General features: G+C 42.5%; 1 protein-coding gene across 1 annotated transcript in view; it reads left to right on the top strand.

The window, feature by feature from the left end:
* The window catches only part of col6a1 (collagen, type VI, alpha 1), a 31,133-nt gene extending 17,536 nt beyond the window's left edge, over positions 1 to 13,597 (top strand). The window contains exons 26-35 of the mRNA XM_012823443.3: positions 3,859 to 3,924; positions 4,925 to 4,960; positions 5,949 to 5,985; positions 6,966 to 6,974; positions 7,130 to 7,263; positions 8,518 to 8,633; positions 8,793 to 8,985; positions 11,366 to 11,540; positions 11,638 to 11,667; positions 12,005 to 13,597. Of these exons, the coding sequence (XP_012678897.2) occupies positions 3,859 to 3,924; positions 4,925 to 4,960; positions 5,949 to 5,985; positions 6,966 to 6,974; positions 7,130 to 7,263; positions 8,518 to 8,633; positions 8,793 to 8,985; positions 11,366 to 11,540; positions 11,638 to 11,667; positions 12,005 to 12,612 (1,404 nt within the window). The 3' untranslated portion in view covers positions 12,613 to 13,597. The remainder of the gene's footprint in view (positions 1 to 3,858; positions 3,925 to 4,924; positions 4,961 to 5,948; positions 5,986 to 6,965; positions 6,975 to 7,129; positions 7,264 to 8,517; positions 8,634 to 8,792; positions 8,986 to 11,365; positions 11,541 to 11,637; positions 11,668 to 12,004) is intronic.
* Positions 13,598 to 13,815: the final 218 nt, after the last annotated feature.

The raw sequence follows: 13,815 nt of genomic DNA, 5'->3' as shown, positions 1-13,815 counted from the left end.
GTTAAATACCAGTCAATCATGGGAGGATACCTTGGGGGTGATAGGTCAACATTGGGGAAGGTTCTACAGGTCAAGGTTGGGAAGGGGAGGTGAGTGGGAGGGGATTTTCTTATGGAGGGACACACACAGGCCCAAAATGGTGGACAATGGATGTGTATTCCCCCACCTGGGGCAGGGGGATGTCTGCTAGGGGCTTTAAACAAAGGTGTACTAAGACTATCAATAGACATGGCACACACACACACACACACACACACACACAGGAGAACATGCTTGCAATGCAATGTAAGTCTATAAATTAATGGTAATATCAATTTCCATCACCTTATAGACGCCTTGGAATGACCATTTCTACATTGAAAGCTGCAGAATAGTTTTTTTGGTAATATGGGCTAACATCTTGAGAACTGGCTAGTTACCAGAGTGAGGCTAGGATACGTTCAGTTACCCTTATTAACATTACCTAAGTTAAAGTTATTGTTCTGCCAAAGTTGATAGTGTTAAATGTTACTTTCGGAGTTATACATTTTGTTAAGTTGCAGCCGTATGCAAAAAGAAAATTACACTCAATGTACACTCAATACCCCAGAATGACAAAGCAAAAACAGTGTTTTAGAAAATTTGGCAAATGTATTAAAAAGGAAAAACTGAATGTGGCAATGATTGAAGGCTACAATATAACAAAAAGTGAAGGGGTCTGAATACTTTCTGAATGCACTGTACATTGATGTAAAGATGAAGGTTTTAACTTTTTCTGGCAATATCCACATTATCTCTCTCCTTCAAATAGTTATTCAGATATGATCATTTGAATGTTGATGGTCAGAGATAAATCATTAAGGTGAGAAGCTGCAAAAGCGATCGTCTGACGTTGGTTCATCTCGTATTTAAAAAGTTGAGACCTTTTGAGAATTTTGTGTCAAAGAAAAATATACAGTCACAAGTTTTTATGGTTTATATTAATTCTCATAAAATTAAGTAGTGTGGTGACCAAACTATTTTTCAAATGTAGATCATAAACCCTTAAAATGTAATATATATTTATGGCCATCGGTTTAAAAACGTCTAAGTTAGAATCCTTTTTAGCCCGAAATAACTGCAGCTCCCAATTGACTTCCACTGGTTTACCGGTCAGTTTTGCCCTGACCAACATGGCGGACGCATGAACGTATCCCACCCAATAGACTTTAGCAGGCAATGCAGCGTCTACATTTATGGCTATGATACCCAATATTTTTGACACTGCCCCAATACCAATGATGTCACATCCTGTAGATGGTAACCCTACTATTATGATGTCACAATCCTAAGAGGCTCCAAGACCCTTTCAAGGATGTGACCCAGACAGGAACTCAACCTGCTGACCCATAATATGCCTTCCAAGAGGGGTGTTGCACCGTTAAGTTGAGCCTTTGATCTCTTATGCATTACAGATGTCGTGATAACTGTGTGATTAGGTAACACAACACATGTTTTTCTTTAGGAAATAATCTCTTTTAGCCAGTTATATTGTATTCAGAAATACATTTCAGTCAGATGAATACAATAGTATATCAACACGGCCCTCTGGGAGTCATTCTGGGGACATTTCTGTCACCCAGTTGGCAACAATGCTCATTCGTGATTAGCTTCACTTGTCGAGTTCCAAAGGAAACACCCAAACCACTGCCCTTTGGTGGCTTTGGGAGATGTTTGATGTTTTTTTTTCTCGTCCTTTGTATCCTGTTGTTGTTCTGCATCACAAGCATTCTTCGATTTTCCTTAAAAATAGACAGAAGCGAGATCTTTCTAGATCTGAGGGGCATTTGTTTGCTAACACTTTCCTCACTCCACATCTGTGTCAGTCAAGGCGAAGTGATGAAGACAGTATTGGTTTCGGCAAGGGGAAAGTAAAAACATGTGACTGCGCACAGATCTAAAGACTTTTCCGCATGAAAAGTCAAATGCGAAGGATTTCGAAACATAAAGCCATTTACAATTGAATAGCTCCATTTTCTGTTTTGTGAGTCATCCCAATTACAGTAATGCGCTCTGGTCTTTATCATTCCTCATTATGCATGCTTCTAAACTGTTCTGGAGCATGTTTTTAGTCTAGTGCAGTTGGGGCTTACTGTACCATGTTTCCCAAACAGTGCATTTTCACACTTAAAACAAACACACACAATTCTTTTTTCTCTGCGAATGCTTAATTGGGAAACAATAGGTAATAAATCTGGTTTGTTTTTACAACTGTGTGTTAAAAGCCCCATGTTCTCTGCCAATGTGGGTATCCGTGCGGTGGCATTACTTTCAAACTCTAAGCCCACCCAGTCTGCTGAACACCCCCTACTGCCAACCCCCCCCCCCACTCCAACCCAACTATCAGGAGAAGCCTCGTGCGGGAAAGATTAAGAAATGTATCCACCTCATTATTAGTGGAGCATGAAAAATCAAAATGGCTGCTGCAAAGGCCTGTTCAAACAAACAGGCTAATGAAAAGTGGCTGCCGCTAAGACTGAGAACATAATCAAGCTGTGTTTCGTTCCTTGCTGCTACACATGGTCCTTGACTTCATGTCGTGCACCTCGTCTGCTTAGGGTTTCAACACTCCATCCGTTTGGTCTTTTTTTTTTTGGCTGTCTGATTTGTTTTAAATCATTTCAGCAAGTTATTGTGAAATTTACAAAGGTCAAACTAAAGACATCAGTAGCATGATTAGCTATGATGGGGCTAATACCCCCCCCCCCTCAAGTATTGGCCACTCACTTTAAGCACTGTACCATATGAAGCACATCTCTTGGTTTTGTTTTGGTTGTTCGGCATGATCAACACGATTGCTCTTGTTCTTGAGTTCTTGTTTGCCTTGTGCACGCTACATCTGCACCTCTAGCACACATAACTGTTTTAGTGACAGTATCAGAATTTAAAAAAAAAAATGTTGCTGATTTATTATTTATTTCTTTGTGTTTTAGGTACTTTTTACTTCTCATAGCAAAAATAAGGTAGCAATAGTCTGTGTATTTATTTTATTGAACCAGTGTTCTGGGCGGGAAGCAAAAACCACCCCTATTCCAAGTCTAGATGGACTTGCTATGTCATTTGTGGACATCCTCTTATTTTACAGTGTCTATTCTTCACCTGTCGCATCTGTCCTTCGCAATGACTCTATGCTGTTAGAGGGGGTATTCCCCTGATAGTGTGTTTAGTGTGTGAACTGAGAAGGTTTACAGAGCACCCAAGCCAGGGCCTCTCACCCAGATGGCCCAAGAAGGTGCTGTTTGTGTGTGTGTGTGTGTGTGTGTGTGTGTGTGTGTGTGTGTATGTGTGTGTGTGTCCTAGTTGCCAGCCGCTTCACAAGTTGGGAATTGTGATGACATTCTCCCATAAACAACTGATGTGTTCTCATGTCCCACCTCTACGCCTCAGGCCCCATGCCCCATGCCCCTGATCCGCCCACAGCGGATTAACCTCAGTCTGAGATCCATCAGCACAATTAGACTGAGTCCAAACAATGATGCCATTCCACCCAAGGTCTACCCATCCCTCTAGAGAACTTGGGGGGCTGTGTTTTATGTATGACACTCTGTGTGCGCTTTGAAGTGTGGAATTTGAATGTAATTGAAGCAGCATGGCGGACTCTCTTCTTGTTTTTTTATAGGCGACCATGTGGTTGACATTACCCTCCCAGGCACCACCTTAACCTGTACCAGCTCCGCCCCGAGCCCCACTGTATGTGCTCAGCCCGCTGGGATGCCGTGATAGATTAGGTCATTGGAGGACATAATGCATGGCGGAGCCAGAGGTGTTTGGGTTTCAAAGGGATGGGATCTTGCACCGTCTCTAATCATGCATGTGTATGTTGTGCATTGTGTCTAACAGAACAACCAGGGAGGACCTCCCGGAGCCAAGGGAGCGAAAGGGCACAGAGGGCCAGAGGGCAACGGGGTAAGTATGACGAGCCCACTCACCCCCCTGGATGTGTTTATGTACTCTGTAGTCATGCGTGACAGTTTGTTGGGCCCTGAAAAAACCTCCAAGCCCCACACCATTCAAAGTGTAGCATCCATAAGGGTTCTAAGAATAATCTTGAATGTATGTTGATGGAACCTACACAAGTTCTCCCATGAGGTAAAGCTAAAGAGCATTTTCAGATCTTCAGAACAAAAAGACCCTTTCTTGGAACCAGATTTACCTCTTCTTTGCAAGAGTGCACCTTGGTATTTTAGAAGATCTTGATAGCGGATTAACAGTGGTTAAAATGACCCTCCCCATGGTATTACTGATAGTTGGTAAGTAAGTTAGTTGAAGATAAAAAGTCAATGTAGTCATATCTGAAATAGGCATGAAGCAGATGGCAGGAACCACAGCGTAGCAACAGAAAGAGGGGAGCAGCACGAAGGGCAAGAGTGCAGAGAAGCAGAAGAAGAAGGAAAAGGCTAAGACAAGAGAAAAGATGACAGATTGTGCATTAAACAGCTAATTGAAAGCCCCTGGCCCAAACCTCTTGCCACCACACCGCTGCCGAGGGGATGAGTCAGGGTGCATACTTTGTAGTCTCGCCTGTGATAAACAGCCTCTCTCTGAGTTATAAGCATGTGGGAAGGAGGCCTGAGTCCAGGGTGCAATTTAGTGAAGCGACGGTCTCCCACTGGACTTTCTCCAGGGGAGGAGGAGTCCTTGACAGGCCACAAATATGCTCTTATTTGGCCTGAGCTCGGCAAGCCAGTGGCTCTACACAGGGCCAACGCTAATTCCACACTCTTTCCAACAACGACACTGCATGACTTTGTTTGTTTGTTTTGACTCCAAAGGTAGACTCCAAAGATGTCATTAGAAAGACGGTTTCTCAATGAGGTCATGCCACAATTGCTTTTGTTGTTCCAGTAAGTCATGGGGTGTTTTTTTTTTTTTGACTGATGTGTTTGTCTGAATGTCTGATTTTCAGGGCCCTCCCGGTCCACCTGGGCCTCCTGGACCTGACGTAAGTGAATATTTTTTCACACTTTTATTTTCCACATCACAGTGTGGCACCATACATTCTGAGAAAAAAAAGTGTGTGTTTCTAGGTTCTCTAAAAAGTGTGTGTTCTAGGTTCTCTAAAAAATCAAATGGTGACTTTTAGAATGTTTTAAGTGTGAATCAAACCTCCACAGCTCAAAAATAAGTGTAAACATAGTATCTCCTTCTTATCTCTCTTCTTCATAAAAAATAAGAACCTCTGATGTTTCCTCTAGCCAATGGCAGGCAAAATAACCCCCTTTTTTCCCTGAGTGTGGTCAGCAGAGCAGGGTGAAGGCTCTGTGTCTGATATAGAACAGCTGTAGTTCAAGCATTCCTCCAAAGCATTTTACGAGCAAGCCCCTGTAGCGGAAAAAGAGTCCCATCTGCCAGATGAAACATTGCAACACTGCAGATAGGCAACCATGTTAAGGCCTCGGCATCTCAGGCCGTGCGTCTCCCTGCGTGGGAACATCCCTGGCTACAGAGAAACAAAATGTGTCAGCTTAAAAACATACATAGTGTAAATCATATCAAAGAGCTTTTTTGCTAAGCTGCAAGGATCTCTCTATCTCTCTCTCTCTCTCTCTCTCTTTCTCTCTCTCTCTGCATGATGCTGCATAGGTATGCATTGTACTGTGACTTCTTCCCAGGAGACTTACAGACAGACACACCATTCCCAGGGGTTGACATTGACAGGCTTTAGCGTCTTTGAGTTTTTTGCATGACAGATGTCATCGAACATCTAACACATGCACACATTTTGAGAGAGAACAAACATTCTCCTACAAACATTTTCTCAACTTTGTATTTAGTTACGCAACTATTGAGCTTGTAAGAACATTTTGTAGAAAGACGGCAATGACATTGTGCAGAAGAGAAAATTATACCGCACGCCGTAGTATAGTTCACAATTACGGTATGCCATAATCAAACTTAAATGCATGTCGTTCTCCAACCTGTTGTTGCAGGACTGCGAGATCCTGGACATCATAATGAGAATGTGCTGTAAGTACTCCGCCTTTCATGTTCAAATGCATAACACTTAGAGCAGGTTGAGATGCTGGACACTATCTAAGGATGATATCTTAATTTTGTCTGGCAAGATTTCTATCAATTCTGAGGCATGACAGCTGGAGATGATAATTTTGCAGTCTCGCCAAAAGACAGTGTTCTGCATCCTGACTCCAATCAACCTGTTAGCTGTATGTTATTGAATAACTAGCAGTGAATAAATAATTTGACAGTAACAAGAATGAACACGAGGGTGGAGAACGTCCCTTCTAGGTGGTTTGAGTGAAAGGATGTGAGCGCAGCTGGTAGGTGTCTGCGTGGGTAATGAGAAAGCCAGTCCTGCAGGGCGCTGACACAACAACAGAGCTGAAACCCTTCTCTGACTGCTGCAGCCTCCGCTGGCTTGAGACAACGCTTTTAAACAAACACACAAAGCAGACTGAAACCTAATGAAAGACATGACATTGACATTGGCCAGAGGAGAGGCAGGGCAAGAACATGCCTCTGAGTAAAGATGCAAGTGAAAGGTGCTTGAGGATTTAAGGGGCACCACCATATGTTGTTTTGGAGTGTGTAAGTATTGTGTAAGTAAAGGTAGATAGTAAAATAACTGTCAGTTGAGTTATTATAATGCGCAAGTTATATTGCTACTGTGAACTCATGACATTCATTCACCGGACTCGTGGGGAAAGCTAGGTCCAGCATTCCGAGGCAGGCAGGTTTCCGAAAAAATAGGCCACGCACAGCTTACAGTGACCACTGGAAGGATCTGGCTCTGTTTCGAAGTTTCCAACATAAATCATTTTCTTTGAAATTACCTTAAAAACAAACCTTTACATGGGCCAGTGTCTACATTCATTGCAATAACTAATTTGTATCATTGCTTGTGCTGGTTGTTGATAATTTGCCAGAGGAATGGAAAATCTAAAGTCTTTTTTCTTTTTTTCTTCCTCTTCCTCTTCCTCTGCTCCCAGCTTGTTGTGGTGAGTCATTTTTTCCTATAGTCCTTTTTAAACTTTGTAAACAGGAATGCCTTTAAAATGGCTTTAAAAGCATTTGGTTTGTCCCATCTGCGTAACAGATAAATGTGGTGAAATAAATGTGTGGTCTGCTCAACTCCTTTTTCATCATCACACAGAGTGCAAGTGTGGCCCTGTGGACCTGACCTTCATCGTGGACAGCTCAGAGAGTATTGGCTCCACCAACTTCGCCCTCGCTAAGGACTTCATTGTAACAGTCATTGACAGGCTGACGAAAGACCAGAGAGTTTTGGTGAGTGGTGCTGATGAGCAGTAGATCAAGCAGTGCTTTAGGAAATAGTTTTTCTGCAGGTCAGATGGATTTATTTTAGGTGATGTTTGAATTCTTGAATGAAAGGTCCAAAGGCAGTTTGTCATACAGGCTAGAGTCATCCTGGATCTGAAGTCTCAAGACAAAAAGTATTATACTGCCAGAGTTCAACAGTTGTACAATCAACTCCGTCCCTTTTTACCTGTCAATTTGGGTCTTGCTCTGTGTACTCTGCATACAAAATGAATCTATTCCAAAGGTTACTGTCGGTAGGAAAACTCTATGATCAGGGAAAGTGTATTAAAACCGGATGTCGTCACTTTAAGCCGGTCTCTGGTTGGATAAAGCTTTTCAGCAGAAATGGACAAGGACCTTTACTTTTTAGTTGAGAAGTTGTGTTGATCGCCTGGCATGCAAACGATCGGTTTTCTTTAAATTATTATTATTTTTGTGAAGTTATACGGCTTATGTGAATAAAGCTATCTACACAACTTTTTATATGTCTACATTGACTCGTTTAGTTGTTCATGTGGTACACGTAGGTCTTAACTGAAGCTAACGCTTAGACCAACAATCCATTGGAACACATAGTAGCTAGCTAGCCTCGCTGCTAATAAGTCTAACGTTAGCATGCGAATATGAATAGACCGATTATAGTCAGGTGGCTTAATGCTCAATTGACTTGTTAACCGAACTTTTACGAAGTCATACAACTAAACACACAAGTGACTTGTTAACCGAACTTTTACGAAGCTATATGACCAAACACAAAGCTAGCAATGTTAATTCCGCTATAGCTAGCCAGGTCAATTAGCTCGCCTAAGATACTGCAATTTAAGCTAACCAATTACCTCATTTCCCCCAAAACCCATCGATTACATGTGTTTGTGATGTGTAACATATATCCTTAATCAGTCATTCAAGTTATTAACGTGTATTTACCGCTAGCGATTACACGACACAAGGGTAATTCAATCGCTATTAATGTTGAACTTGAACTTCAACAACGTCACACAATATTAAAAGTCAGGCATCGGCATGGTTCCTACAGAATAAATCAAAGGTCCTTGTCCATTTCTGCTGAAAAGCTTTATCCAACCAGAGACCGGCTTAAAGTGACGACATCCGGTTTTAATACACTTTCCCTGATCATACAGTTTTCCTACCGACAGTTACACTTAATCACCAGTGTCAATATATCACTTAATTCTTGTCCATCACCTCATTTTCCTGCAGTTTGATGGTGCAGAATCAAACCTTGCTGTGGTCCAGTACAGTGGATCAAAAGCACAGCAGCATATCAAACTGGCTGCTAGCGCTGGAAATAGACACTCTATGGCCGATTTCAAACAGTAAGTTGGAAATAGATATTACAGAAAATTTGAAATGGTTTTAAAACTGTTATCTGATCTTATTCTTATACTCTTATATACTCTTGCATGCACATATGCATATTTCACAAAACGATCAAAGATTAATGACTGGCCTGAAAATGACTACTTTTTCTTCAGGGCCGTGAAAGACTTGAGGTGGCTAGCAGAGGCAACCTACACTGGGGAGGCCCTGGAATACTTCCTTACCCGCCTGTTCCAACCCGTCCCTGACACTAAGAACAACTCTGTGGTCATTGTCCTCACCGACGGCCGCTCTGACATCATCCGAGACAAAACGCCTATGACGGTGCTGTGCAACAAAGGCATCAGGGTAAGACAGTATTTAAATGTTTATAAGTATGCTTTGAAAGTGCATGTATCATCTGAAATGCCAGTATTGATTAACTACAACATAGCTAACTACATCAACATGTGGTCCCTGATATGCTATGCTATGTTATTTTATGCTATGCTATTCTATACTATTCTATGCTATGCTATTTGATACTATACTACACCGCCCTGCCCCTCTCTAATGAACTGTGCTGTACTGGACTACACTTCACTGCCCTACACTACACTATACTTTACTGTACTACACTACACTGGACTACAATATATACTATGCTATACCATAACCAGGGCTCTCAAGTTTTGAAGTGAGGCAAGAGTGACATATGGGGGCATGGCCCTCCCGGCCACGCCCCCATTCCGCCCGCCCCTCCCCTGCCGTATGCCCACAGACCAGCCCTGCCCCCCTCCCCCCCCCATATTATTATTAGTGTTTTGTTGTTGTTAATAATTGATCAGACTTGCAGAAAAGATTTGACACATGGCACTGACAATTCAACCAATTACTAAGTATTTATTCAATTTGGGAGAGAGAGAGAGAATTATGACTTGTGTTGTTTATTGTAGGTGTTTGTTGCCTTTTTGGACTCTTATCATTTTCGGTGTTGGTTCCCATTATACGTATATGCCATAGTCATAGAATTGGATGTATTAATTAGGAAAAATTGTATTCATGAACATTGTAGTCAACCTTATGCATTTAAATGTACCTTGACCTCTTGCACACTCATCTCTGCAGTCACTGGCAAGTCAAAGTTTTTGACTGCGCTGGTTGACTTCAGTGCCTGCTGTTTGGCCAGATGCCCCTTACTGCCTATGTGCCTTGTCACATCCCACACACCTGGATGGGCACAGGAGTTCTCTTGGCGGCAGATAGAGCACCAGTAATATGAGCTGGTGCTTCCTACAGTAATAAATGGCCATTTAGAGGTCCATTCACTATTAAAATAGGTCTTGTAGGTGGCTGCTCCCGGGACTATTCTCCCTTTTGTTCTAGCCATCTCCTCCACTGTTTCTTCCACCATCTCTTCCACTGTCTCCTCCTCTTCCACCTGCACCATCTCCTCCTCCTCCTCCACCTGTACTGTCTCTTCCTCCTCCACCTGTACTGTCTCTTCCTCTTCCACCTGTACTGTCTCTTCTTCTTCCACCTGTACTGTCTCTTCCTCTTCCACCATCTCCTCCTCTAATGTGTTTACGTTCTCTGGGCCTAATCTGGCCTTTTTAGGGGGCTTTCCTCTTTGGGCGAAGGACAGGATGCTTATTTGTTTTTTACCTGACATCTTTGAAAGACAGATGCAATGATTAATGCATCCATGGCCAGGATATTTACAAAATGCTAGTATGCCTAATGAGCTCGCGATTCACAACTTCACATGAAGAAGCCTCGGAATCTGAATAGAATGTTCAAGCAAACACATTTACAAAAAAAATGCCCATAACATCATAGAATATTAAGGGCTGCCTAATATTCGTTCGAGTTATAGGCTTTTATATATTTTTAATAGGCCTACTCGAATTTATTATAGCCTATTAACGAAGTTCGGAGTCAAAGCTATAGTGAAAAGGCAAACTGTGTTGGCTACAAACACTCATTAAAAACTGATGCTAATTATCTGGGAAATATTCTCTAACTGCAGTCAAGTTGTCATTGCTTGTGTCAAACCATTGTGAATTTGTTGTAACATTAAAACAGGAGACGACTTGCTCTTTGTAGAAGACTGATGCTCGGAGCTCCAGTGGTTTCCTCAGGTTAACGAAACATTCAGAAGATCAGTCGCGCGCAATTCCAGGATGCTTTATTTTCATTGGTTGCTGGATTAAATCTTACCCAGATACAACAGATACAAAAGACACTTTTTTCTGATTGGCTATTTTTTTTTTTTTTATTGGCTGATAATTGGCACCTCACGGCAGAACTCCAGGGGATTCGGGGAGACGTGCTTGATTCCTCCATGGTGAGGGCAGCGCGGCCAGGTCATGTTTGCGCGCTGCGACACATTAAATAGCCTAGAGTTTGTTTTCAGCGTGAGAAATACGATGTGTGGCGGGAGTGCGTGATTAAAGACCGAAATGAGTGACTGTCACGCTCAATGCGTGACACTTGAGAGCCCTGCCATAACATAATATACCATAGGCCTATTATACCACTCCTTCAGTAACACTTACTATACAAGTATGGGTTGTATAATGTGTAACATTCTACAAAGTCATTAGAGAGGGAGTTTGTCATCCTTCCCTTCACAAACTAGCTATGCCATGAATGGATATTTCACACTGTTCTACTTCAGCAATACACCACCAAAAACCTCTTCTGAGAATACCGGAGTTTGGTGTTAATGTGGTTCGCACTCTCACAGGTTGGCGGACTGGGAATCAAGGATTATTCGGGCAGAATGCCCAACCAGGAGCAACTGGAGGATGTGGCCTGTAAGGCTGACAAACAGAAGCCTGGGTTCTCCTTCGTGCTCGACAACTTTGCCGAGCTCCTGGATGACACTTTCCTGCAAAACCTCACAGAGCAGATTTGCCAAGGTAGCAAGTGCTTACTGGAAAACATTTATTTTCTTTCTCTGTGGGATCAACTCCAGGAAATACAGCTTATCTTTGTTTACTTGCCTTTCTCCAACAGATAAGAAGTGTCCTGATTACAAATGTCCAAGTAAGTACTGCTGTCATCACCATTACTGTTAATACTGCTAATCATGTAGAGACTGTTTACATGATTTACTGTTTACAGTCTTGACTAAATAATGTTTCTTCATCACATTATCGACTTTGTTTGTATTTTTCTGATTGATGCCATTGGCAAAGGATGTAGTAGTATCATTAAAACTATTTTGAGGAAGGCATTAATCAGATACAGACATCAACAAAGCACCAGTAGTAGTAGAAGTAGTAATCATAGTATAGTAGTAGAAGTAGGAGGAGTATTCATAATATTTTATCCCCGTCATAATAAAAGACTAATTGTTGATCTTTGGTTTGGCATGATACAGTCTCATTTGACACGTCCACTGACATCGGCATACTGATGGACAGCTCAGCCAGCGTGGGTACCAAGAACTACGACATGACCAAGAAATTCGTCAAGCAGCTTGCTGAGCGCTTCCTGACCACCGAGCCTGCGTCGGGGCAGGTCTCGGTGCGTGTGGCCGTGGGTGATTACGGCCGCGAGGCGCGCCTCAGCGACTTCACAGGCAACCTGACGCAGGTGATCAGGCGCGTCGACGAGGCGGCCTTCGAGAACATGGGCACTGACGTGATGAGCGCCCTGACCCAGGCCATCCGGCAGTTCCGGTCCGCCCCCGGTGGTGGCCAGCGCGCCAAGAAGCTGTTGGTGTTCTCCGACGGCCGCTCGCAGGGCATCACCAGCAGCCTGATCGCCAAGCGCGTGCAAGAGGTGGAGGCGGCTGGCATCAAGCTCTACGTGCTGTCGGTGGGCAGTCAGGTGAACGAGGCCAACCTGCGTGACATGGTCAGCCGGGGTCGCAGCTACGATGTGGCCTACGCCCACCGCCACCTGTTCCGCGCCTCCGATTACAGCTCTCTCCTCAGGGGAGTGTTCTACCAAACTGTCTCTCGTAAAATCTCTGTGAACATCTGAGGGGGGTGTGTTCGGAGCTTAGGAAACAAGCTGATTGGTTATTGGGTGGGTTTAAAAGAGAGGGAGTTTTCAAAAAGGGAAATGAAAATGTGGGTGGGTTTGCTGAATATTAAGAGCTTCAAATGTTAGAGCTGTGATACTGAATTCCTTTTAAAAGAAAAACACGTAGGAGTATTTGCGTTACATTGTCAGTTTTATTTCAAACGGCAAAGAATGATTGTGTGAACAGAAAAAAAGAATGTAAGATTCGACTGCATTTCAGGATATATAAAGAACCTAAGTAATTATTATCTGTTGTCACCTCCTGCCAGATGGAGGTTTTTTCCCCCTCTATTTGTCTGGGAGTTGAAACAGCATGATTCCAATGACTCCAAGGAGTGCACTGGCTATTAGCGTATATATGTTTAGCTTGTTTTATCAACACACGTCAAAAAGACACTTCATGTCCACCGAACGTTTATCTGTTTGCTGGTCAAGCCGGGAAAGGCTGTTCATGTCCTTCTTTTTGTTGACATTAAAATGATATCATTGCCCTGAAGTTAATGGAGTTTCAGCTTCAAATCAAGTGCTGTTCAGAAAAGTCCTGTACTTCACAGATGTGTCCCACACAAATGTCTGACCCATCACCTACCGACACTTCTCACACACATACAGATTCAATGCAGTTTAGCACACTCGGATATGTGCCATAGTCTCAAAGTTTTCTTCAGAGATATGTTTGTCAAAGATATTTCCTGCTTTCCACGACTTTTCATTTGAACATGGTGCTATCTTTATTCGCTCAGGATGACCTGAAGCTTGATTCTTTTTTTCTTTTTTTTAAAGCAGTGGCAAGTTTGTGTTAAAATCCTTGCAATACCTTTTCCCAAAGATGTCTTTTTTTACCACTAGGTTTGTGTAAAGCTTTAAACACATCAGACATGTATTTTGAAAACAGCAATAGTGTTGCTGTAGAGGTATTTTCAATAAAGAATGCTTCACCCCAGGTCTTTGTCTCATCTCACTTGTGTTACCTGCTTGAAATCAAACGGAAAGTATACTGCGATACAACATGTCACCATCTTGAAGGCCTAAGATGTCACTTGTGTGTGTATTCGTGATACATTTCTTACAATATATAGAAATAATTTGAATATACAAATAAAGGATGTTATGCTTATATTATGCCATTACAGAGGTAATTTATGAATTTAATGAAGTAAA

The sequence above is a fragment of the Clupea harengus genome, chromosome 21, assembly GCF_900700415.2.
Source record: "Clupea harengus chromosome 21, Ch_v2.0.2, whole genome shotgun sequence".
In the NCBI taxonomy this organism is placed as follows: Eukaryota; Metazoa; Chordata; class Actinopteri; order Clupeiformes; family Clupeidae; genus Clupea; species Clupea harengus.
Note: the sequence above shows the minus strand (reverse complement) of the source record. Positions and strands in the feature narration are given on the sequence as shown.